Genomic DNA, 27,954 nt, shown 5'->3' on the forward strand with positions numbered 1-27,954 from the left:
AAGTATCCATCCAGAGTCTTCTTGTAACAGAGTTGGACCAGCACAGCCATTAGCAGGCAGCCATTGCTGTGTCCTTTTACTCTGCACCCTGTTGCTAGGCAACAGGTCTTGCTCAGACATTGCTGGGTGCCTCAGTGGCCCCTCCCACAAGCAACCAACCGTCAATGAGCCACTGTTAGTTGTCCTGCTCAGCTATTGGTCAGCACTGCAGTGGGCCCTGCCCACAGCTAACTGTCAATGAGGGACCACTGAGGAAATAATGAAGTCAAGGGCCAGTGGTGTGGTGATCATCAGCTGGACAGTGAGGTAAGAGGCAGATTCAGGCCTTCTCCTGGAAGGCCCTCCAGCTTATCCAGCCTTGGGCCAGCAGGTGGGCTGGGGGGCCCAAGGAACAGAATGGGGACTACATCCCACGGGGCTCCAGAGCCCTCACTAAGACCCTCCACTAGCTTGGCCCAGGCCTTGAGGCAGCAGTGAACCTCACCCCCATCCCTGTCTCTCCAACCTAACAGCAGTGGCCATCTGTGTAAGCTGCAGTCTGTGAGACCTGGTCTCACCATTTGTGCAGCCTGAGGAGACTGAGGGCCAGTTGCCTGGCTCCCTTAGGGATGACAGCTGGGCAGGATGTGGGAACCTGGCCCTGAAGGAGCTGCCAACTGAGCTCTCCCTCCTCTTAGCCAGGAGGACTTTGCCCTTTCTGGTCAGGACAGAGAATAGCATTCATCTGGTAGAGATTTACAGGAACATCATTGCCTGATCGTGACCTGACCTCAAGGACAAAGGATCTGACACCAAGAAGTCTGCAACAACTAACCACTCTCATCCCTCACTTTGTGCTTTTAAAGGGGCTTGCTACAAGCTTTTAGGAACTTTGGGGTTCTTAGGGCATAAGCCACCCATCTCTTTGCATGAATCTGTAATAAACCTTTCTCTGTTCCAAATTCTAATGTTTAGTATTGACGGGCCTCACTGTGCATCAGGCAGAGGGGCTTGCGAATTCAGTAACACTCTCATCACATACAGAAATGCTTATAACATGGTTAACACACAAACCATTAACATTCAGAACTTTGCTCAAGGTAGCATTGAGAGCATTGAGACCTACTACTCCTCTCAAGTCCCAGGAAGCTGAAGTTTAAGTAGGCCCCTAAGTCATGAGCATCGTTGCAAAATGATGAGGTGAGGGTGAGCTGCCTGTCACCTGCCCATTCACATAAGTCATCTAACTTCTGCTGGGACTGGCTGATTCTGGCATGTTAGTTCTCTTCAAGACATGGTAGATGCAGAACAAAAGGAAAATGTTATATCCTCCTAAATTCAGAATATTTGAATGTGTTAAGCTTCCTTCTTTTACAATTTTAGGTGTAATTAACTGAACTATAGCTTTTACAAGGGTGCATTATTTTATTATGCACTCAAAGCCCAACTTTTCCTCAGGGAAAGTTGAAGACAGGATCCCCAAGGAGCATGACAGGGAGAGACTTTTCAAATTTATGGGTTTATTAAAACACAGATATGGAAAGTTTCCAAACTCAGAGGCTACTCTTTTTTTTTTTTTTTATCAGAGGCTACTCTTTAGAGTGTACATTTGCCACATTGATGATGCACTCTCACCAACACTGTGGGAAATGGCAGAAAATTACTTGGATTTCATGTCAGACTAAAAGAAAAATCCAGAGTAAGCCTTCTCAATTAAGAAAAGGATCTGGTTTCAGAGGTGATCTGTATAGGGTAAGTATATCCCAATCTATCTGATTTTTGAACTTTCACGTTCAATGTTTCTCCTCTATTTTGACTTGATGTCCCCTACCCCTTTAGCATTTTTTCATACCTATCTATGAAGCTTACTGTTCTAAAGATGTTATTTAGTTAATGTGCTTATAGGAAAGATTATGGGCTTTCTCTCTCAATCAATTCCTGGGACTTTGGGATTCCTAACAACACTTTCACAAACTAACAAAAAACACTGCCTTTCTACAATCTTAAAAGTTCTTGAGGCCGAAGTTAGTGAGATCAGCTCTCACAGATTCTCCAACTTCCCAACCCAGGGGTTGAACCCAGGTCTCCCGCATTGCAGGCAGGTTCTTTAACATCTGAGCTACCAGGGAAGCCCCCAACTTATATTAACATTTTCTAATTCCTTTTATATTTTACTTGCTCTACTACTGATCAAAGCAGTAAATGGAAAAAAGCCTCAGTCAAATATCAATAGGGCAAAGTACTCTACAATTTAAAGACAAACAGGACTGAATTTATATTGATGTAAACTTTTACCTCTTTTCCTATCGTTATTGGCTATGTACATTTGCTGGTGTCGGTCAGTTCTTTAAAGAACTAAATATCTTATTTCAGAAATCTTTTTTACTTTCCTTAATCTTCTAAAATTCGAGATTCCTATAGAAACCATTTTTGGTAGGGAAGCTATCCTGGAAGTTTGGAGTCAGACAAACCTGTTTATTTTCCAGTTTTAGTACTTTCAAACTTAAGGTGGGAAAATCAAATTTGACATCTGCAAAAGGGCAAGAAACATGATTGCTAAAATGTGTGTGTAATAGTTTATTGGGGCTTCCCAGGTGGCACAGCGGTATAAAATCTGCCTGCCAATTCAGGAAATGCAAGAGACCTGGTTTCAGTGTCTGGGTCCAGAAGATTCCTTGGAGTAGGAAACGGCAACCCACTTCAGTATTTTTGCCTGGAAAATCCTCTGGACAGAGGAGCCTTGTAGCTACAGTCCATGGGGTCACAAAGAATCTGACATGATTGAGCAACTGAGCATGCATGTACATACATAGTTTATTAGACCCCATGTTGTATTCCCAACAAAATAACACAGATCTTATGTTGTGTTCTTACCAAAATAACAAAGTAAAATAATTTTAAACTCAATACTGAGATGGTGACAGTCCATAATGCTTATGCTGATTTTCATTTTTAAAAATAGTCATACTTTTTCTGAGGAAAGAAAAGAACAGCAAAATCAAAAGTAAAACTGTGCCCAGAAGAGTAGCAGGCAGTTCAAACAAAAAGAAAGGCAAATAGTCCTTTAAAATAGTGTGTGTTGATGGGAGAGGGGGATGTTTAATCTCACAATAAGACATGAAATCTACATTTAGATGTCATTTCTCATTATCATTGAGAAAACATTTTATTGGCAATGAGTGAAAAAAAAACAGGTAATTTTGTACACAGCTAGTTGAAATATAAAATGTTTCAAGTCCTACAGAAGGAATAACTAACAAAACAGACAAATTTTCAAAGTGCTTACTTGGTAAATATTAAGTGCTAGTGAGTCAACTTAAAAACATTAGTAGCTAGACTGAAGATAACAGGACAATATATAGAGAGAAATGAAGAGACAGTAAAGAGGGAAAAATAGAAATAAAGAAGGAGGGAAGGAAGGAAGTGGGGAGGGACAGATGGATAGAGAGAGGGAGAGAAGAAAGGAAATAAAGGCTTTGCTTTCTGGCTTCTAAAAAATAGAAAATATATGTGCCCACAGTTCACAGAGGTCAATTTAAATAATGCAAGGGAATAGTGTAAGTACAAATAAAGTTAGAATTTATTAATATATTTTCCCCCATAAAGGCAGTCAGAAGTAAAAGTAGTTTAAATTTGCCTGTCCTTTAGGCTACTCTGAAATAAGAAATTTCTATTGCCAGAGAAGGCAAAGGACCAGTCAGTGTGTATTAATAAGTGGAGTTAGGCTAAGGAATATGTAATATTATAGATATCTCCTCTCATGGAGAGGTCAAAATGCATGAAAATATTTTGCACTATAAATGTGTAGTCAGCATCTAGGGTTTCTTTTGGAACACAAACATCTTTTCTGAAGTCATTTGATGAACAGTTTCTCCCTGAGTATGTAGAAGACCTTGGTTTAATTCAATCTGCTATATAGATCAACTTATAAATTTATTTGTTTCAAAAAAGTGTATACTATAATGAGAAATATAACATTAGATTATTGCCCTAGATAGAGCCTTAAAAATAAAAAGCCTCTAAATAGATTTTAGAACAATGCATTCTCCCTGCAGAAAAGGTATATTCAAGCCCTGGAGAAACTGTTCATAAAATACATTACTACTAAACTTTTTAATCAGAATATTTGTTTTTCATAACCCATAAGTCCATCACCAACTCCCGGAGTTTACTCAAACTCATGCCCATTGAGCCGGTGATGCCATCCAGCCAACTCATCCTCTGTTGTCCCCTTCTTCTCCTGTCCCCAATCCCTCCCAGCATCAGGGTCCTTTCCAATGAGTCAACTCTTTGCATGAGGTGGCCAAAGTATTGGAGTTTCAGCTTCAGCATCAGTCCTTACAATGAACACCCAGCGCTGATCTCCTTTAGGATGGAATGGTTGAATCTCCTTGCAGTCCAAGGGACTCTCAAGAGTCTTCAACACCATAATTCAAAAGCATCAATTTTTCGGCACTCAGCTTTCCTCACAGTCCAACTCCTACACCATACATGACCACTGGAAAAACCATAGCCTTGACCAGACGGCCCTTGGTTGGCAAAGTAATGGCTCTGCTTTTTAATATGCTATCTAGGTTGGTCATAAATTTCCTTCCAAGGAGTAAGTGTCTTTTAATTTCATGGCTGCAATCAACATATGCAGTGATTTTGGAGCCCAAACAAGTAAAGTCTGACACTGTTTCCATTGTTTCCCCATCTATTTGCCATGAAGTGATGGGACCAGATGCCATGATCTTTGTTTTCTGAATGTTGAGCTTTAAGCCAATTTTTTCACTCTCCTCTTTCACTTTCATCAAGAGGCTTTTTAGTTCCTCTTCACTTTCTGCCATAAGGGTGGTGTCATCTGCATATCTGAGGTTATTGATATTTCTCCTGGCAATCTTGATTCCAGCTTGTGCTTCTTCCAGCCCAGCATTTCTCATGATATACTCTACATATAAGTTAAATAAACAGGGTGACAATATACAGCCTTGACATACTCCTTTTCCTATTTGGAACCAGTCTGTTGTTTCATGTCCAGTTGTAACTGTTGCTTCCTGACCTGCATACAGGTTTCTCAAGAGGCAGGTCAGGTGGTCTGGTATTCCCATCTCTTTCAGAATTTTCCACAGTTTATGGTGATCCACACAGTCCAAGGCTTTGGCATAGTCAATAAAGCAGAAATAGATGTTTTCCTGAAACTCTCTTGCTTTTTGGATGATCCAGCGGATGTTGACAATTTGATCTCTGGTTCCTCTGTCCTTTCTAAATCGAGCTTGAACATCTGGAAGTTCACAGTCCACATATTGCTGAAGCCTGGCTTGGAGAATTTTGAGCATTATTTTACTATCGTGTGAGATGAGTGCAATTGTGCAGTAGTTTGTGCCCCAAAATCCGGGAGTTGGTGATGGACAGGGAGGCCTGGCGTGCTGCGATTCATGGGGTTGCAAACAGTCAGACACAACTGAGCAACTGAACTGAACTGAACTGAAGAACTGTACTTCTGATGGATAAAGTTTTTGACCTGTCCTTCTACATTTAATTAGCTTCTTTATTTAGTCAGAGGACTAAATAAACTCATAAAATGTTATTTTCAATTTTGAGCTCAGTATAATGTTAAGATTTCAACACTGCACCTGAGAAGAATTTATCTGCTCTCTTACACCTAAACTTTAAGTTCTTCTTTCTAGAAGTTCTTATTCATTTCTTCTGGTCACATTAGAAATGAACTAAATGGAGGAAGCAAACCAGTCCGTGGTATCTGAGTTCATTTTTCGTGGACTCTGTGATTCAAGGGAGCTCCAGAAATTCCTCTTACTGCCATTTTCTGCACTCTACCTGATGACCGTCCTGGGAAACCTTTTCGTCGTGCTCTTAATCATCGCTGACTCTCATCTCCATTCCCCAATGTACTTCCTCTTAGCCAATCTCTCATTTGTTGACTTCTGCCTTTCCTCAGTGACCACTCCTAAACTGACCACAGACTTCCTAAAGGATAATAAAACCATCTCCTTTGGGGGCTGCATGAGCCAAATCCTCTGTGTACATTTCTTTGGAGGGGGTGAGATGGTACTGCTTGTGACAATGGCCTATGACCGTTATGTAGCCATCTGCAAGCCACTCCATTACTCCAGCATCATGGACAGACAGAAGTGCATCTGGCTAGTACTGACATCATGGATCATTGGCTTTGTGCATGCCACAAGTCAACTAGCTATGATTTTATATCTTCCCTTCTGTGGACCCAGAATAGTAGACAGTTTTTTCTGTGATATTCCTCTGGTGATCAAACTAGCCTGCCTGGATACTCATACTCTGAGACTGTTGATAAATGCTGACAGTGCAGTCTTGGCTACAACTTGCTTCATTCTCTTGCTGATCTCTTACACCTACATCCTGGTGACTGTCTGTCTTCGCTCCAAGGATGGGGCATCAAAGGCACTCTCTACCTGCACTTCCCACATCACAGTGGTGGTGCTGTTCTTTGTACCCTGCATCTTCACCTACCTGTGGCCACCTAGCATCACTTGGGTAGATAAGTTTCTTGCTGTATTTTACACAGTAATCACACCTCTCTTGAACCCAGCCATTTATACACTGAGAAATAAAGAGATTAAGAATGCCATAAAGAGACTGATACATTAGCACATGGATTCAAGGTGTAATTTTTAGATCTTTCATGTAATCAGCAATTCCACCGTGTGCTCCCCAGTTTGGACATATTCTGATCTATAAACTGAACTGGAAATACGTTGTATCCATAAGCTGTACATATTCCCAAATTTATGCAGTGATTTATTCCACTAAGAAAATATATTAAAATGCAACACTACAATTCTTACCATTTGGAGGAGATAAAATTTTTCATAAATAATTCTTTGTATAGGATAAAAACTTACCCAGTGATAACAATAATGATAATGACAGTTTTAAAATAATAATAATTTCCAGAATTTACTAAACATCACTTAAGTTCCCCAAACCAATCTAAGCACTTTGTATATTACTAAACTACTTTCAATAGTTTATCATTCTCATTTCTAAAAACACATGATTTATCCACTCTTACTTAGCTACAGAATATACTAAAGATATTTGAGTGGTCTGCTTCCAGTTAGAAAAATAAATAAATGATTCAAACCATAATACATTACACTTGCATTCCACAACATGGTCCTTAAAGTTTCAATCTTCAAGTGTTAAATCTTGATTTAAAGGTAAAAGTTTCCCTCAAAATTTTCCTTTTAAATTATACATGGAGAAGTGTTTACAAAACATTATTTCTTATGTTAATAATGACTTTTATGATTATTGTTTTTCCTTATATTAAAGAACTAATAATGAATTGCTTCAAAGCAAAGATTATGTAAGATGATGAGGAAAATGCCCAAAAACTAATTTATAAAAAAAAATATGAAAACCTCCTATACATGAATAAAAATGATAAACAAGCCAATGGGGCTTAGAGAATAGGCAAACAATTTGAACAAATATTTATTTCACTGACTACACACTCAACATCTTTAGTAAGCTGAGAAATGCAAATTAAGATCATTATGAAATGCCATCTTTCTCTATTAAAGGGGCAAGATATCTAATGATAACAGTAAAAACAATTTTTTTCTTAGCTTCCACTGAAGCTTTTATTTTTTAAATTATTAAAGTATGATAACACATTTATAGGAGACTTGGAAAATAGAGGACAAAATTACATATAGTTCTACTATATGTTACAGTTATTTTTAAGTAGATAAATTAAGATTTTTAGTTGGAGTTTCAATATAAAACTCTCAAAAATTAACAGAATAAATAGAAAGTAGACTGATATAGTAGACCTGAAAAGTACATAAAACAATTCATCATAATTAAGATTTGTACAATTTTCACACAACAGCAGGATAAAAATTCTATTCAAGTTCCCATAGACTATAAACCAGGAACTACAGGAACATATCCAGGAACATAAAACAAGGTGCAAAAATTTCATAATCTAAAGATATTAAAATCATCCGGAGTCTGTTCTCTTATTACTGTGGAATTATGTTAGAAATCAATATAGAAAGATATTTGAAAATAACCCATATATTTTCAAGTGTAATGTGACATTTACTAAGAGAGATCTTTGACTTAGCCATTGAAAACCTCAATTAAGTTAAAAGACAGAAAACCCAGAGGGTGACTGCAGAGAAGAAAGCATTTAAATGAGAGATTAATATCAAAATGAGAAATTAATATTAAAGATCTTTAAAAACTCCATGTATTTTGAAGTTAAATGTCTACTTTTAATGATGGGTATATCTAAGACACCATAACAAGTAGAATAAGAAAATATATAATAGAATAAAAACGAAAAGAGAATTTTTCAGAATTTGTTGCATGCAGGTGAGCTACTCAATGCAACTAAATACAATATGGAATCTTAAATAAGGTGTGCAAATAATGGATACTAGCATAAAATTATGTGAAATATAAACAAAATCTGTACTTTAGTTAATATTACTGTATCACATGTTAGTTTCCTATTTGTTTAGTAAAAACAATTATTGTCAAGAATATGTACTCACAAAAAAGAAAATGTATGTCCTGCTAGTAAGTGTAAATTCATTTAATCACTTTGAATAACAGTCTGTCCCTGTCCTATAAAGCTGAACATGTGAATAAACAATTTGTCAGTAATGGGCTGCTAAGCGTTCCCCAATGTCCATATGCCTATTCTTCCTATTACTAACAGTACACCAGCCAAGTTTTAGTTGGGCAACATGACCATCCACCTACACAGCAGATTTTTAAATTTCTCTGACTTCAGAAGATGAGAAGTGATTTATGCACCTTTTAAGCCATCGCTTTAAAGATACCAGCTCAGGATTCATTTCTCTGACCCAGTGGCTGAGACACAGAACACCTGGAGCAGATGCCTTGCCATCAGTATGGAAGCTACAAGCTGAGAGGAGCAGAGCCAAATGCTCCAGCCAGGAGATGGATGGACTCCAGAAGAAGACTGGACAACTTGAATGGTATTGGTAATGTTCTATTTAGCATTGTACCACTGCTCATTTGTGCATTTTTTTCATAACTTACTTATTTTGATAGCTACACTTCGAATATCATATAAAGCAAAGTTAAGGCAAAAACTAAAAGAAAATCTCTACAGCCTTTTACAATAAACTATAACAAAACACACAATACAATACAACTATTCATTCACTGTAGGTTTCTAGAGAAGGTTTTACATGGCAGCCCCTGTAAAATCTATACATATATGGACACATGTATCTTATTCATACATAGATAGTAAAAACATTTAAAAAAAAAAACATGCTTGGTGTTATGCTTAGTAGGGTTAAAATGGGGAAAGTCCAGTTAAATCAACATCAAACGATCTTTTTAAATTAATTGCATGTATAATGGTACATATTTCACCCCCCCCATATGATGTATGTAATTTGCTGAATAAATTATACTGACATACCATCATAATGTTAACTTCTACTTCATTCCTGTAAACAGCAGAAAGTCATAATTTCTTGAGTAAGATCCTTATAACAATACCTAAAAACTAAATAGTGATATAGCATACCTTAATCTTAACTCTTTGCACTAACCCTTGCCCAAATCATAACCCTAATTTTGAACTGAATGCTAATAAAAAATATAATACCTACATAAGAACATGTGGAATGCAGCTACAGCCATGCTTGCAGGGACTCTATTAATATTAAGCAAATTGAACCCACAATTAAACCATTTTTCTTCTCATTTGTTATTGCCTCCCAACTCTGCTTTCTACTTCTATACTCTGCTTTCTGCTCCTGGGATTCTGCATATGACACTTCTATTTTCACATCTGGCTCCATTTTACCCTCTGAAGACAGAGCATGGGAGAGAAAGACAGCAAAGTTAGAGAAGGAGAAAAGGACTCCTTCCTGTTTGCTCTTTGGGGCTTTGCCTCTGCTTGCGAGCATTACCATAGTCGCTATAGCAATAATTCCCTCCTATAGCATGAGCTGAACTCAGGGTGCAGCTTTTCCTACAGGTTCAGATCTAATCTCATTCACCAGCAAGCCGGCACCCTATCTTCAAATATCTGAGTCTCAGAATCTATCATGCCACACTTCTGAGTTCAGAGAAAAAGTAGAAGGCAAGTACACTCCCTCCAAAGAGGGAGTTTCACTCCATAGGAATCCCTTTCTACATCACTAAATTTCTATCATTTTAATTTTTAAACTTTGTTCCCCACCTCGTGAGCAGTAGCTGCTGCCTACAATTGTAACCTTCATGGTAATAGTTTTCTTTTTACTCTCTCAGACATCTAGTCGGCAATATTATACCTGCTTACTTTTTATATTAAATTCTGTTCAAGTAACGTGTTTCCTCTTTGCAAACTGATCCCTGACAGAAACGTGATCTACACAGAAACGTGCCGCCTACATGACTTTCCTGATGAACGCTGTAAAGTATCTAAGAATGAAAAAGGAAACATTTTTTACATAAACTTCTCCTGAGATGAGAAAGAGAAGGAACACTTATTTCCCTATAAAATAACAGAATAGGATTGTCTGAAATGCTATCAAAATTATTAATCTTGATACTGCCAAAATACTGTCAAAATTAATAATTCAAAAGATGCTGGCAGCTATAGTCAAAGGTCATGCATGGAGAATTCTGAGACCATAAGTCCCCAAGGTTTTTCATACTATTGTAAGTTGCACCTTGAAGCAGATATAACAAATGAAGAATCAAACAATAACACATATATAACATGATTTACAAAGGGAGCTTATTTTGGTCATGAAACACCTTCAACTTTTAATTTGATAATTGCATAGCTCATTGACATTTTTCAGCTCGATTCTAGCTAATAAATTTATAGGCTTATTTGTCACTAGCAACCTAGACAGGTCAAGTGTATCTTGCCTAAAAGGATTCCATAGATGAACCACCCCATTATCTTTTCAATAGAAATATCATCAAGGGGTCCAATTATCAAGCTTTCAAGGGGACTTATCAGGTTATTTCTATATTTCTTTCTGTATTTTCTCTTCTTCTAAGAAGTTCACAAAGTACAGAGTAGGGGTTTCAGACCAGATGCTAACCCTATTTCCCAATTCATCTATGAAGCAGGTATAAATTTGACACAAATAATATATGACAACAAATTTTAATTTTATACCTGAAGTGCAAGGTTGATTTAACAATTGGAAATCAATCACCAGGCTAAGAAAGGAAAAACTATACAAATATTTCCATAAATAGAGAAAAAGCATTTCACTAAATCAAATACACTTTCATAATAAAAACCCTAGCTGTATATTTAGAAATAAAATTACTTATTCTGATAAATGATTAATGCAAAACATCTCCAGCATAATTTATAGTTGATGCTGAAATACTGGAAATCCCTCTACCATGTCCCTAAGGTTGGAAATGACAAAAAATGCTTCTTGTCAACACTAATGTTTATGGTGTTTTATTGGAAGTCTTGTCCAGCTGAATAAGAGAAGAAAACTAAATAAAATTAGCAAAAAGATGTAAATAAATTATTATTCTTCACAGACAATATTTTTGTTTAAAAATTACATATATTTCTATAGTTTCCTCACTCTACGGCAGTGTACTTAATTATAATAGCTTAACACATAATATTGCCTGTTTCATTTGTTTATCTCAATAGATGGCAAGCTTGATGAGCATAGGATTATTGGAAAGTAAAGTTGAATATAGATTTAATAGTGTTTTAGACAACCTGCTGAATGGCAAATATATTTGTAAATCTATCTGATAAGGGCTTATAATTCAAAACAAATAAAGCACTCTACAACACAATAGCACAAAACAAAACAAAATACAGTTGGGTTAAAAAAGGTCAAATCTGAATAGACATTTTTCCAATGAAGACATACAGATGGACAACACAAAAATATGTTCAACATCACTAATCATCAGGGAAATGCAAACCAAAACCCACCTTACACCCGTCGAATGACTATTATCAAAAAGACAGCAAATAACAAGCATGAGTGTGGATTAGAGGAAAGGGAAACTTCATGCAATATTAGTAGGATGTAACTGGTGAAAGCACTGTGGAAAACATTGGATCTTCCTCCAAAAATTAAAAAAAAAAAAAAAAAAGACTATCATGTGACCTAGCAATTTCAAGTTCCAAAAGTGAAATAAACACCTAGAATTTATCTGAAAAAAAAAAATTGAAAACACTAATTTGAAAAGATACATGCATCCTTATGTTCATTGCAGGACTATTTATGATAGCCAAGTTATGGAAGCAACCTAAGTGTCCATTGATAAAATGAATAAAACAAGATGTGATTATATACGTAGGAACACTATCCTGCCATAAAAAAAGAAAGTTTGCCATTGCAAGAACTTGACCCTATCATGCTAAGTGAAATGTCAGACACAGAAAGACAAATACCATATTATTTTACTTATACATGAAATCTAAAAAGCAAAATAAACAAATAAAAGCAGACTCAGAACAAACTGGTGGTTGCCAGATAGGATGGGTGCTAAGGGGATGAATGAAATAAGTAAAGGAGATTAGAGGAAAAAACTTCCAGCTATGAAAGGAATAATTCATGGGAGCTGATGGGCCCACAGGGTTACAAAGAGTCAGACATGACTGAGTGACTGAACAACAACAACAACAATGTATACATAGGGGATGTAGTCAATGATATTGTAACAACTTTGTATGGTGATGGATGATAGGGGGAATTTCAAGGGTGATTATTGCATAATGTATCTGATTGTCAGATAACTAAGTTGTATACCTCAAACTAATATAATATTCTATATCAGCTGATTAGCACTAATTATGCTTGTTTACTTATTTATTTGAAAGTGAAAGTGTTAGTCATTCAGTCTAACTATTTGCGACTCTTTGCAACCCCATAGACTGCAGCCTGCCAGGCTCTTCTATCCACAAAATTCTCCAGGCAAGAATACTGGAGTAGGTTGCCATTCTCTTCTCCAGGGGATCTTCCCGACCCAGGGATTGAACCTGGATCTCCTACACTACAGGCAGATTCTTTACTGTCTAAGCCACCAGGGAAGCCCATTTATTTTTTTTTTTAATACTTCCTATTTTCCCAAGAGTTTTTTTTAAATGAGGAGTCAGTTTTGAAATTTACTCAGGAATTTTCTGATATATTCATTTTCTAAAATGTTTATGTAACTTTCCCTAAATCCAAATACTGTTCATTACTTCTCTTAGTATTACGTGATATTCCATGGGATTTCAGAAATTTTCTCTTCATAGACACATTAAAAATTTAACTAGGAAACCATGTAGATCATATTTGACTTTCAATACAAATAGCTGGAATCAGACTACAGAATGAGTTGGAATTGGGGAAGAATGGAGCAGAGAAATCCATTAATAATCTTTTAAACTGTTAACATGGGAAAATATGTAGCATAGAAGCAAAAAATATTGACAACAGAAGTAAAGAGGAGGGAAGTGAATTGAGACATGTTTGAGACTAATAACTGTACAATTAGAGATAGAAAGTGAAGTATGGACAAGACGATCACATAGGTATCTATTTTGGGCATGTGGGGGAATGGTAATGATACTTATCAGGTGGATACTTGAGGTGGATTATTATATTCTAAATTCAGTCTGACATGTTATCTTGAAGGTGAAGGTGGGGCATTCATTTATGTATATCATCTATAACTCTGGATAGATTTCTCTGAAGACCAGTGATAAAGCTGCAGATACAGATGTGACCAAGTTGGTACTAGAAGACACAAGAAGGGAGACCATTATGGGTGCTAATTAAGTGATTCAACAAACGGTTTACATCCAAGTTCTTTCTAACCATTTGCTCTCATTGTATATAGACTTTAAAAGTTTTTAACTTTGATATGACATTAGCATCAAATGCAGGGGGAAAGGATCAGGAAAATCCATCTGCACATGAAGATGTGTCCTTTGGTTTGAGAAAGGAAGACCTCAGAAACTGACTTTGGTTTATATCTCATTGAATAATTCTGGACGATATGCCTACCTTGCAACACTCCATAACTAAGGAAAATGAGATTATAGTAACTGATTTAGGGAAAAATAAGATCATATAACATTGGAAAGGGAAAGCTCAGTTCAGTCTACCTCATGTGTGTTTCTTTCCTATAAGTGTCCTTTCTTATTCACATAAAACACTCTACCTCTGACACTTCTGATCACCAGATGTAGAGGTTTCTCCCCATACCAAGCTATTACCTAAACAACTTAACTCAGTTCTGGGTGTCCTATGTCCTAAGTTGCTTCAGGCATATTTGATTCTTTGCAACCCTATGGACTGTAACCAACAGGCGCCTCTGTCTATGGGATTCTCCAGGCAACAGTACTGGAGTGGGTTACCATGCCCCACTCCAGGGGATCTTTCCTACCCAGGGATCAAACTTGCATCTCCTGCATTGGCAGGCAGGTTTTTTACCACTAGTACTGCCACGTGGGTATCCCACAATCTAACTTAATTCTAACAACACTATGCATTTGAAGCTAGTGTTAGAGCATGGTTAAGGCCTCAGTCCCACTAGACTCTCTTTTATTTCAGTTGCCAATCTCAGTAATAGGTCCCCAGATTATACACACTTTTTGTCCAATTTGGCTACAAATCAGAGGTTCCCAGGATCTCCTCCTCAGCTTCAATTAATTTGTTAGAGTGGCTCACAGATCTTAGGAAATATTTACCTACATTTACTTGCTTATTTAAAAATATAATAAAGGAGCTAGATAAATATCCAGATGAAGAAATACACAGGCAAAGACTGAGATGGTCTCAAGTACAGCAGCTTCTGTGCCTCTGGAGTCAGGGTGTATCACCCTCCAGGTTAGTGGATGTGTTCACCAACACTGCCTTTCTACAATCTAAGAAGTTTTCAGCTGCCCACATTGAGTGAGATCAGTTCTCACAGACCCTCTCATTTATCCTGATAGCTCCAATTCCTTTTGGATTTTATTTTTTCTACCATTTTTAGGAGGGTTAATAAATTGTGTTTTATTCATATTTTGAATATTACATAGTTTAGAGAAATTAGGTTGATCTATATATAATAGGGGCTTCCCTGGTGGATCAGTTGGTAAAGAACCTGTCTGCAGTGTAAGAGGCCTGGATTTGATCACTCAGTCAGGAAGATCCCCTGGAGAAGGGAATGGCAACCCACTTCAGTATTCTTGCCTGGAGAACCCCATGGACAGAGGAGCCTGGTAGACTACAGTCCATGGGGTCACAAAGGTCAGACACAACTGAGCAACTAACACACACACACACACACACATATATACTACTAGAGACATTATCAAATCATACTGATAGATATGAAATAAAATGGCAAAACACATAGTTTCAAACACATAAAAAAATTAATATTGTTTTTAAGGATATGTTTATAAATATGAATTATCAGTAAAATTTAGGAAGGATACATGCCAAATTTGGGGGAAAGAAAATATGGTATTTATGGATATTCAAAGGAACTTTTTTATGTAATTGTTCAGGCTTTTGAGACATTTTTAAACTTGCAACTTATGTATTTTAAAGTAATATTATATTAAAGTGACAAATATGAGCCTTAATTATATAGCTTTGATAGTTGCTTTAAGGTCCTAGGGGATTCTGTGCTTTGCTGACACAATTCTAGAACATTGAAAAAGAAGAAACGATCATTTATCCTCTTCTCAAAAATAACATTATTATTACAAAATATCTCTTTTTATACTGATACCTCTAATTCTCCTGTTCACCTCCCTTAACCCTTAAGAAACCACGGAAATTTTAAGTGCAATGACTGTGGGTTAATGCAAAGCTAAACTGGACCAAAGTTACCTTGGCAAATTGTCATGCTGTTTTGTTTTTTTTCTTTCAACTTTAATACCCACCAATTTTAAGTGAGGCAGTAAATAAAAAAGGAATCTCAAAATCCTGTTTGGACACTGGGAAGAAAACTGGATTTTTTTTGGGGGGGGGCGCACTCTCTGTCTCTTAGCCACTGGCCAGGAAATGTTCTTTCTGTTTGAAATCTATTCAACTGAGAGAGATGTGGTGACTGGGGAAGGAAAGTGACCTCTCCCTTGTAAAGCAGACTGGCTGTCTCCCTCTGTGAGTTCCACCACTGTTTATAACAACACTTGTGCTGAATGGTTATAGTGACAGTAATAGTCATAAAATATGGCTCAAATTTCATTTTTAATTGAAATATACATTAATTTACAATGTTGTGTACATTAGGTATACAGCAAGTGATTTGGATTTACAAATATATATATATACACACACACATATATATATATAATTATATATATTCTTTTTCATTATGGGTTATTATCAGACATTGAATATAGCTTTCTGTGCTACAAAGTAGTTTTTTGTTGTTTATCTATTATATATAGTAGTGTGCATATGTTAATTCCAAACTAATAATTTATCTCCCTCCCCTCCACTCCATTTGGTAACCATAAGATTGTTTTTAATACCTGAGAGTTTGTTTCTGCTCTGTAAATAAGCTCATTCATATCACCATTTTAAAAATTTTCCACATATAATGATATTGTATGATATTTGTCTTTCTCTGTTGACTAACTTCACTGAATATGATAATCTCTAAGTACATTGATGTTGCTGAAAATGGCATTAGTTTATTCTTTTTTATAGCTGAGTAATAGTATTCCATTGTGTGTATATATAAATATATATATATATATATATATATATATATATATCACATCTTCTTTATCCATTCCTTTGTTGCTTCCATGTCTTGGCTATTGTAGAAAGTGCTGCTGTGAACATTAGGGCACATATATGTTTTCAAATTACAGTTTTCTCTGAATACAGACCCAGAAGTGGAATAGTGGGATCATACAGTAACTCTATTATTCAGTTCTATCACTGACAAAAGTAAGTAAATGGAAAAAAAGCTTCAGTCAAATATTAATAGGGCAAAGCACCATACAATTTAAAGACAAACAATGAAAGTGAATTGATTTTAATGTAAACCTGTACCTCTTTACTATTGCTTTAGTTATTTACATAGTTTGTGTCTGAGTCACCTCTTTACAGAACAAAATGTCTTATTTCAGAATTTTTTTTTTTTACTTTTATAGACATCTCAAAATCAAGATGCTTAGCAGAAGTCATTTTTAGGAGGGAAGCTACTCTGGACATTTTAAAGTCAGGGAAACTTCCGTGTATTTTGTTGTTCTAGTATTTTTGAACTTAAGGCTTGGGAAAAATCAAGTTTCTCTTCTGCAAAATCGCAAGAAATGTGATTCTCAAAATAGGTAATATGTACATACATAGATATACTTGATTAAATCTCATGGTGTATTTTTACAACACTTTAAGGATAATGAAGTTAGAATTCGGTAGTAAGACAATAGTCACAAGACATAAAAGATGGTGATGTCCATTTTTAAAAGTCTCCTATTTGCTGCAGAAAAATGGCTGAATAGAATGAAGAGCAAAGCTCAGGAGGAAAAAAGTAAAACAAAAAGGGAGCAGATATTCAAAAAAAAAGGCAAATAATACTAATAAATGGAAAAAGTAATTAATCTGGTAATGAAAGTAATTAAAATTACATCCCAGTACCATCTCTCATCATCATAAATATAACATATTGTATTGACAAGGCTATATTTTAAGAAAGGAGATTTGTACATTGTAGTTGGAAATGCAAAATGTTTTGAGTCCTATAGTGGGAATACTTAACAAAATATATGTTTTTAAAATGCTTATCAAGGACTTGGTAGTTCATAAGTGCTAGTTATTCTACTTGATAATCTAAACTATATTTTCTAAAAAAATAGGGTAATAAGGAAATACAGACAAGAAGGAAGACTAAAGAAAAAATATAAATAAAGAATGAGGGCAAATGGAAGAAAGGAAATAATGAAAAAAGAACTTGCTTTTTGGCTTACAGAATATAGAAAAGATATATATTTTAGCAGAGCTCAATTTATATAGTATATGTGAACAGTCTAAGGACAAATAAAGTTAAAATTTATATATTCTCTTCTGAGAACAGTCAGAAATAAATGTAGTTTTCATTTCTTTATCATTTAAGCTACTCTCAAAAAAGAAATCTGTTACAAGTAAGGGAATAGAACTGGTCTATAATGTTAATAAGTGGAGTTACTCAGCCTATGAAATATATAATTTTATATAGAGATTCAAAATGAGCAAAAATATTCAGCATTAGAAACGTGCCATCAGCATCTGGGGTCTCCTTTGGAAGAATATTGGCTTTCTTCAAGTCATTTGATAAACAACTTTTTCTCACAGTTTGTAAAAGAATTTGATTCAACTCAGTTTGCTCACACGTATCAACTTCGGCAATAAATTTGCTTCTAAGAGTCAAGTTGTGTGTGAGAAATGTTGCTTTATATTATTGCCCTAGATAGAGTTAAAAATAACCTACAAATATATTATAAACCTTTGCAATTTTACTGCCAAAAAGGGAGATTCACGCAGTGGAGAAATTGTTTATAAAATACATTGCTACTGTTAATTTTATGAGAATATTCATTTTGTATAACGAAAACACTCTCTCTGATGGGTGATGTTTTTAACCTTCCTTTCTACACATCATTAGCTCCTGAGAGCTGAGATTGATTCAATAAATCTTTATTTTCAATTTGGAATTTAGCACATTTCCTAGGATTTAAATTTTGCACATTTAAATTCTGCTCTCGAGCACCCAAACATTAGTTCTTCTTTCCATTCTAGAAGTTCTTAGTTCCTCTTCTGGTCACACTAGAAATGAACTAAATGGAAGAAGCAAATCAGTCCGTGGTATCTGAGTTCATTTTTCGTGGACTCTGTGATTCAAGGGAGCTCCAGAAATTCCTCTTACTGCCATTTTCTGCACTCTACCTGCTGACCGTCCTGGGAAACCTTTTCGTCGTGCTCTTAATCATCGCTGACTCTCATCTCCATTCCCCAATGTACTTCCTCTTAGCCAACCTCTCATTTGTTGACTTCTGCCTTTCCTCAGTGACCACTCCTAAACTGACCACAGACTTCCTAAAGGATAATAAAACCATCTCCTTTGGGGGCTGCATGAGTCAGATCCTCTTTATACATTTTCTTGCAGGAGGTGAGATGGTACTGCTTGTGACAATGGCCTATGACCGTTGTGTAGCCATCTGCAAGCCACTCCATTACTCCAGAATTATGGATAGACAGAAGTGCATCTGGCTAGCTCTGATATCATGGATCATTGGCTTTGTGCATGCCACAAGTCAACTAGCTATGATTTTAGATCTTCCATTCTGTGGACCTAGAATAGTGGACAGCTTTTTCTGTGATATTCCCAAAGTGATCAAACTAGCCTGCATGGATACTCATACTCTGAGACTGTTGATAAATGCTGACAGTGGTGTCTTGGCTGTAGCTTGCTTCATTCTCTTGCTGATGTCCTACACCTACATCCTGGTAACTATTTGCCTTCATTCCAAGGATGGAGCATCAAAGGCACTCTCTACCTGTACTTCCCATATCACAGTGGTGGTGCTGTTCTTTGGACCCTGCATTTTCATCTATTTCTGGCCACTTAGTATCACTTGGGTGGACAAGGTACTTTCTGTGTTTTATACAGTAATCACACCTCTCTTGAATCCAGCCATTTACACACTGAGAAATAAAGAAATTAAAAATGCAATAAAGCGACGGATAAGTCAGCATAAGAATACAAAGTGCAATTTTTAAAGCTTTCAGGTAATCAGTAATTCTACTGTTTTCTCCCTATTTTGGACATATTTTGACATGTTAACTAAACTATAAATGTTCATATCTGTAAGTTATAAGTAGTCTCAGATATATTTTTTGTGTTTATTCCATTAAGAAAATATGTTCAAAAAGCTAATACATGTATTCTTACCACTTGGAGAAAATAAAAATTTGTCTAAATCATCTTGTGTATTGTAAAAAAAAATTCCTGGTGATGATAATAAGAATTATAAAATAACAATTTATTTCTATGGATGGTGCTAATGGTAAAGAACTCACCTGCCAATGCAGGAGACAAGAGGTGTGGGTTCGATCCCTGGGTCAGGAAGATTCCCTAGGGAAGGGCATGTCAACCCACCCCAGTATTCTTTCCTGGAGAATCCCATGGACAGAGCAGCCTGGCAGGCTACAGTCCATAGGGTCACAAAGAGTTGGACACGACTGAAGCATGCTTAATTTAATAAACACTACCTATATTACAAATCTCATGCTGAGTATTTTTCCTAATCTATGTATTACCTAATAAATCATTTTGAGTTAAATATCATTACTCTCACTTCTAGAAATACATCTATCCTAACTCTAACTTAGCTAGAGAGTTTAAGGGATATATTTCACTGCTCTACTTCTACTTGAAAAACAAAATCTAAATGAATCAAACCACAATACTGGTACTTAATAGTGTAATCTCTGTAATTCAAGGTTTCAAGTCTTAACTACTGATTTAAAGGTACAGTTTCCTTGAAAATTTTTTTCTTAAACACATAAGCACAAGGATTTGAAAATGCTTGAAACATTATTTTTTGACTTATATTCAGGAAATAATAAGGATATGTTGCTTCAAAACAAAAGAAATTTAGTAATGAGAGGAAAGTAAAAGGGAACAATCAAAGAAACAACTTTATACAGAAATCATAATACCTCCTACACATGAATGAAAAAGATAAACATCTCAACAGGGGAGATAATGGGTAAAACATGTACAGGTATTTATTTCACTGAAGACAATTTCATAATTAATCAGGGAAATGATCATGATAAAATGGTATTATACATCTGTGAAATGGGTTTATTAAAAAAGACACCAAACAAAAACAATTATCATTCAGAATGTGTATTCAAGGAAATGCTATGCCTTGTGAGTGGGTATAAATTGATTTAAGCACTCTGAGTAATAATTTGTATTGTAAAGCTGAACATGTGTATAAACTACATCTCAATAATTGTATGCTAACTGTTCCCTGTGGCCAAGTGCCTATTCTTATTATTACTAATAGTAAATCTCTCAAATTTTAGCTGGATACATGACTCCCCAGCTATACAGTAGATTTCCTAATCCCTATAGACAGTTGTATCTGAATGACCAAGTTCTGGCAATAAGATGTGAGAGTGATTTGTTCATCTTTCAAACCATTATTTTAAAGACATCAGCTCAGGATTCCTTTCCCTGTCCCAGTGACTGAGATATAAAACACCTGGCAAAGATACCTTGTAGTCAGTAATAGATGCCACAAGTTGAGAAGAACAGAGACAATGCTCCAGCCAGGAGATGGATGGACTCCAGAAGAAGATCAGATAACTTGAATGCTTATTAGTAATGTTCTATTTACCATTATATCATTTTCATTTGTGCATTGTTCTTCATGACATATTTATTTGGTTTGTTACAATTAAAATATTGTATAATGCAAAGTTAATGAAACAATAAACAACAGCCTTTCTCTTTGGCCTTCTACAAACACACACACACACACACACACACAACCCAGAATACAATTGCTCATTCATTCACTGCAGCTTTCAGAAAGTCCATGTAGTTCTGGGCTATATACCTAACCAATAACTGTTATTCTAAGGGAAAAGTCTTCTAGGGAATAAGCCTTCTAGGGAAGGTTTCACTCAATAACCTCCCCAAAAATATATATGTTCTTAGACAAATATATCATACTCAGTAAAATATATGTGGAAGGAAAATGAATGCAGTTTGGTGTTACTGTAAGTTGAGGTATACTAGTTATGTCTGCATCTTATAAACTTTTTAAATGAATCTGCCTATGTAATAGTGCATGTTTCATAGCCATAGTTGATATGTGTCACTTGCAAATAAAATTATACTAACAAAATCTTTATAGTATATTTATTGTTACTTTATTCCCATGAACTGAGGGGAAAAGTTGATTTCTTGGGTCAGATCCCTAAACCAATAACTATCAACTTAATTGTGACATATCAATCTTTATGCCAAAAAGTTAAAACACCACTAATAATAATATAATTGACTTTAAAAAGGTATACAATTATTGCAATTAATTTTCTAAAATATAAAAAAAAAACAAGAAGTACAAACTATACCAAGGAATAATTGCATAAATTTACATTGAGTCATACCAGATGATCATGAAAGCATCACTTAGATCAGTGTACAGACACATTTGGGGACTTATAATGGCTTCTTGAAATATTTTTTAAATGAAAATATCTTAGCTGTGCTCACTGATATAAATCTTTAATTCTAGAAGCCACCATTCATTCATAAGTGATTTGAAGCCTGAATGTAATTTCCTGTCACATCCCTCTTGGAAAGGAACATAATAACAGCACTGCATCCTGATTGAGTCTTTGCTAAATTGTATAATTAGTTCTGATAAACTTACAAAATGAGATACTGCTATCCACCTAGTTTTCAAAGCTCACAAGTTTCATGTAATTCATTATTAATTTAATACAATTTGATTCTAAAATCCATATTTCAAAAAAAATCATAATAGAAATTCAAAGAATCTGCCTGCCAATGCAGGAGACACAGGTTCGATTCCTAGGTCAAGAAGATCCCCTGGAGAAGGAAATGGCAACCCACTCCAGTATTTTTGCCTGGGAAATGCCATGGGCAGAGGAGCCTCTCAGGTTATATAGTCCATGGAGTTGCAGAGTCAGACATGAATTAGCAATTAAACAGCAACAATAAAAAATACAATATCTACATAAGAACATAGAGAATGCAGTTACAGTTGTAGATTTAGAATTAAAATCACTCATTCTGATAAGTGATTAATGTAAGATATCTCCAGCATAACTTATAGTTAATGTTGAAATATTGAAAACCCGTCTCCCACTAAAGTTGGGAATGAGAAAAAATGCTTCCTCTCAACACCAACGTTTGACATTTTATTGGAAGTCTTGTCCAGTTGAATAAGAAAAGAGACCTAAATAAAATGAGTAAAAAGATATAAACTATTATTCTTCACAGATAATATTTTTGTTCAAATGTTACATAAATGTTACTTCTATAGTTTCCTCACTCTATGGCAGTCTACTTAATTATAATAGCTCAACACATAATATGACTGTTTCATTTATTTTTCTCAGTAGATGGCAAGCTTGATAAGCATAGGATTGTTGGAGAGTAAAGATAAATATAGATTTAATAGTTTTTCAGTCTACTGAATGGGTGAAAATATTAATATTTGTAAATCATATACCTGATAAGGGCTTATAATCCAAAATATACAAAGAGCTTTTAAAACATGATAGCAGAAAACAAAAGCTTGGATTTAAAGAGGCAGAGGATCTGAATAGACATTTTTCCAATGAAGACACACAGATGGGTCCAACAGACCCATGAAGGAATTTTCAGCATCAATAATCATCAGGGTAATGCAAACCAAAACCACAATGAGAGATCCAACACCTGCCAGAACAGCTCTTATTTATAAAAACAACAAATAACAATAACAAATAACAAGTGTTAATGAAGATTTGGAGAAAAGGGAATCCTTGTGTACTGTTGCTTGGATGTAAGTTGGTGCAGTCAATGTGGAAAACAGTATGGATCTTTCCCTCACAATTAAAAAATAGAACTACCATATGTTATAGCATATTCACTTCTGGTTATTTCTCTGAAAATAACTGAAAACAGTAATTTGAAAAGATACAAGTATCCTTGTGTTCACTGCATATTTACTATGGCCAAGTTATGGAAGCAACTTACATGCCCATTTGTAAACAGGTAAAGAAGATATGAAGGATGGAGTCCAGATGGTGGAGTAGGAAGATGGAAACTCATGGCTCCTCACAACTAGGGCACCTACCAGGCACTGGTGGAGGGCCTGGAAGACCTCACGGAACTGGATGAATCCCTACAGGACTGGGTAAGAAGTAAGGAGGACAGAGAGAAGGATGACTAGTGGAGACAGAATGGGACCAGCGCCCACTGAGGGGTGGCTGGGGGAGGGAAAGAGCTCCAAAACTTGGAGGGGCCCATTCACAGTGAGGAGATCAGCAGGACAGAAAGAGACCTTCAGGAGATGAAGGGATGGGAACCCAGCCAGTGTTTCCCATGCTCTCGAGGGCCCTGGTGAGTCTGCTGGGATCCTGGGCCCAAGCCTCAGTCCTCTGGGACCCTCCTGTGCCATAAGGTCCTGCGCCTAAGCCCCCTCTTCATGGCCTTTTGTAGCCATGAGGGATTTGGGCCTCAGTTTCCCCAGGGCCCTCTTCCAGTCAGGAAGATAGAGGGTCTGAGCCTCCCATCTCCCACCAAGGCTTTCCTGGCTTTCTTTTTTTTTTTTTTTTCCCATCATGGTTCCATTTTGCTTTGTTGTTATTTCATGTTTATTTTTATTTTTTATAATTTGTTATTCTGCTTTGATTGTTGCTTTTTTTTTTTTTTTTTTTCACCATGGCATGCAATTCGCATGGTCCCTTGGTTCACTGACTGAGGTTCAGGCCTAGCTCCTCTGGTGGGAGCATTGAGTCCAGACCACTGGACTAACAGAGAACCTCAAACCACAGGGAATATTAATAGCTGTGAATTCTCTCCAAGGTCCTCATCTCAGCACCAAAACCTGGCTCCAACCAACTGCCTGCAAGCTCCTGTGCTGGATGCCTCAGACCAAAAAACCAGCAAGACAGGAACATAGACCTGCCCATAAAATAAATAAAAAAATAAGAAGACAAAAGAATATATTACAGACAAAGGAGCAAGGTAAAAATCTAAAATACCAAATAAATAGAGAGAATAGGCAACCTATCTGAAAAAGAATTGACAATAACAATGATTCAAAATCTCAGAAGTAGAATGGAGGCACAGATTGAGAAAAAAAATATAAGAAAAGTTTAATAAGGAACTAGAAGAAATAAAGAACAAATAAATAGTCATAAACAACACAAAAACTGAAATGAAAAATAAACTAGAAAGCATCAATAGCAGAATAACTGAAGCAGAAGAACAAATAAGTGAGCTGGAGGATAGAATGGTAGAAATAACTGCCAAGGAGTAGAGTAAAGAAAAAAGAATTTAAAGAAACAGAACAGTCTCAGAGACATTTGGGACAATGTTAAACACACGAACATTGAATTACAGGGGCACCAGAAGAAGAGGGGAAAGAGAAAGAGTCAGAGAAAATATTTGAGAATATGATAGTTGAAAACCTCCCTAATATGGGAAAGGAAATAGTCACACAAATCCAGGAAGCACAGAGAGTCCCATAAAGGATAAACCCAAGGAGAAATGTGGCAAGACACATACTAATAAAGCTAACAAAAATTAAGCTCAAAGAAAAATTATTACAAGAAACAAGGAAAAAGCAACAAATAACATAGAAGGGAATCCCTGTAAGGTTATCAACTGACTTTCAGCAGAAACTGTGCAGGCCAGAAGGGTTGGCTGGATATACTTAAAGTGATGAAAGAAAAAAAAACCTACAACAACGATTACTCTACCCAGCAAGAAGCTCATGCAGATTTGATGGAGAAAACAAAAGCTTTATGGACAAGCAAAAGTGAAGACAATTCAGCACCATCAAATCAGCTTTACAACAAATGCTATGGAAACTTCTCTAGGTGGGAAATACAAGATAAACAAAGAGAGAGAGAGAGAGCTACAAAAACAAACTCAAAACAATTTTTTAAAAGGGTAGGAACATACATATCAATAATTGCCTTAAATGTAAATGAATTAAATGCCCTAACCAAAAGGCAAAGACTAGATAAATGGATACAAAACAACACTCATATATATGGTGCCTTCAATAGATCCACTTCAGACCTATGGACATGTGAAGACTGAAAGTGAAGGAATGATAAAAGATATTCTATGCAAATGAAGATCAAAATAAAGCTAGAGTAGCAATATTCATATTAGAGAAAATAGCCTTTAAAATAAAGACTGTTACAAAGGATAAGGGAAAACATTACATAATGATCAAGGGATCAGTTCAAAAAGAAAATGGAACAATTATAAATATTAATGCATCCAACATAGGCAATACATAAGGCAAATGCTAATAGTCATAAAAGGGGAAAATTATAGGAATACAAAAATAGTGGAGGACTTTAACACCCCACTTATACTAGACAGAAAATTAATAAGGAAATGCAAGTCTTAAGTGAAATATTAGACTGGATACATTTAAATTTATAGGACATTCCATCCAAAAGCAGCAGAATAAACTTTCTTCTCAAGTACACAGAGAACATTCTCCAGGACAGATCATATCTTGGATAACAAATCAAACGTTGGTAAGCATATCAAGCATTAAAAGCATAACAAGCATCTTTTCTGATCACAATGCTATGTTTTGGTTATCAATTACAGGATGCTTTTGAATTGTGGTGCTGGAGAAGACTCTTGAGAATCCCTAGGACTGCAAGAATATAAATCAATCCTAAAGGAAATCAACGCTGAATATTCATTGGAATAACTGCTGTTGAAGCTGAAGCTCCACTTGTTTCTTGAGGTAGAATTATATAAGAAACACAAATGGATGGAGACTAAACAACATGCCACTAAATAACCAAGAGATCACTGAAGAAATAAAAGAGGAAACATCCAGAGACAAGTGAAAATCAAAGCATAATGATCCATAATTTATGCGATGAAGCAGAAGCAGTTCTACCTCAAGAAACAAGTAAAATCTAACCTTACATAGGATCCTCTGTCCATGGAATTTTCCAGACAAGAATATTGAAGCAGGTTGCCATTTCCTACTCCAGGGGATCTTCCTGACCCAGCGATCTCCTGTGTTGGCAAGTGGATTCTTTACAACTATTGCCACTTAGGAAGCCTTAGTGCTGAAGAACTGATGCTTTTGAATTGTGGTGCTGGAGAAGACTCTTGAGAGTCCCTTGGACTGCAAGAATATCATTCAATCCTAAAGGAAATCAATGCTGAATATTCATTGAAAGAACTGTTGAAGCTGAAGCTCCACTATTTGGCCACTTGATATGAAAAGCCAATTCATTGGAAAAGACTCTGATGCTGGGAAAGACTGAAGGCAAAAGAAAGATAAGGAGGAGGCAGAGGATGAGATGGCTGGCTCAATGGACATAAATTTGAGCAATCTCTGGGAGAGTGTGAAGGACAGGGAAGTTTGGCATGCTGCAAAGAGTCAGACACGACTTAGCAATTGAACAACAACAGATCTTACACTGAAAGCAATTAGAGAAAAATGAATTTAAAAAATCCAAAACTAGTAAAAGTAAAGATATCATAAATATCAGAGCAGAAATAAATGAAAAAGTATTGAAGAAAACAATAGTGTAAATAAAAACAAAAAAACAACTGTAAAAATCAATAAAACTAAAAGCTGGTTCTTTGAGAAGATAAACAAAATTGATAAACCATTAGCCAGACACATCAAGAAAGAACAAGAAGAGAACTCAAATCAACAAACTTCGAAATAAAAAATGAGAACTGACAACGCAGAAATACAAAAGACCATGAGATAGCAGCAAGCAATTATATACCAACAAAATGGACAACCTGGAAGAAACCAACAAAAATCTTAGAAAAATACAATCTTCCTCCAGCAACAACACTCAGGAAACAAAAATTTCCAGTACATATAAGAATATGATGTTTACACAATATTCTTTTAGTGGCAAAAGATGGAATCAAAGAAAGAGCCACCCATTTGTGAAGAGTTGAATAAACTGCAGCATATCTACAACATGGAATAGTAAGCAGTCATTAAAAGTATGCATTTGAATTAGATCTTTACCAATTGATTTGGATTGATTTCCATGATGTATAGTAAATGAGAAAAGCATAACAACATAACAAAGCTACACATAATGGGATATCTTTTTCTTAAAATAAAAGTGTCTCTCCTAAAACCCTGATTACTATAAAAAAAAAGAAAAAGAAAAATACAATCTTCCAAGACTGAACCTAGAAGAAATAGAAAATATGAATATCAATAGATGCAGAAAAAGCCTTTGACAAAATTCAACATCCATTTATGATTAA

At 35.8% G+C, this 27,954-nt stretch overlaps 2 protein-coding genes across 4 annotated transcripts; both read left to right on the top strand.

Moving 5' to 3' along the window:
- The first annotated feature begins 136 nt into the window (after positions 1-136).
- LOC110141686 (olfactory receptor 4K15-like) lies at positions 137-27,895 on the top strand. Of its 3 annotated transcripts, XR_011488210.1 has the most exons (5): positions 137-306; positions 1,566-1,731; positions 8,842-8,972; positions 23,716-23,857; positions 24,529-27,895. XR_011488210.1 is itself a non-coding variant. In XM_070468938.1 (4 exons), exon 4 carries the CDS (start codon positions 18,750-18,752, stop codon positions 19,686-19,688), a length of 939 nt encoding a protein of 312 aa, XP_070325039.1. In that variant the 5' UTR covers positions 137-306; positions 1,566-1,731; positions 8,842-8,972; positions 10,355-18,749; the 3' UTR covers positions 19,689-23,709. The 3 variants fall into 3 exon arrangements, 2 of the variants coding, with proteins under 2 accessions (XP_070325039.1, XP_070325040.1); XM_070468938.1 differs by lacking the exons at positions 23,716-23,857; positions 24,529-27,895 and adding an exon at positions 10,355-23,709; XM_070468939.1 differs by lacking the exons at positions 1,566-1,731; positions 23,716-23,857; positions 24,529-27,895 and adding an exon at positions 10,355-23,709.
- On the top strand, positions 5,171-8,326 carry LOC139029657 (olfactory receptor 4K15-like). The gene has a single exon (XM_070468521.1). It carries the CDS (start codon positions 5,692-5,694, stop codon positions 6,601-6,603), a length of 912 nt encoding a protein of 303 aa, XP_070324622.1. The 5' UTR covers positions 5,171-5,691; the 3' UTR covers positions 6,604-8,326.
- Positions 27,896-27,954: the final 59 nt, after the last annotated feature.

This window comes from Odocoileus virginianus, chromosome 6 (assembly GCF_023699985.2).
Source record: "Odocoileus virginianus isolate 20LAN1187 ecotype Illinois chromosome 6, Ovbor_1.2, whole genome shotgun sequence".
Classification (NCBI taxonomy): Eukaryota; Metazoa; Chordata; class Mammalia; order Artiodactyla; family Cervidae; genus Odocoileus; species Odocoileus virginianus.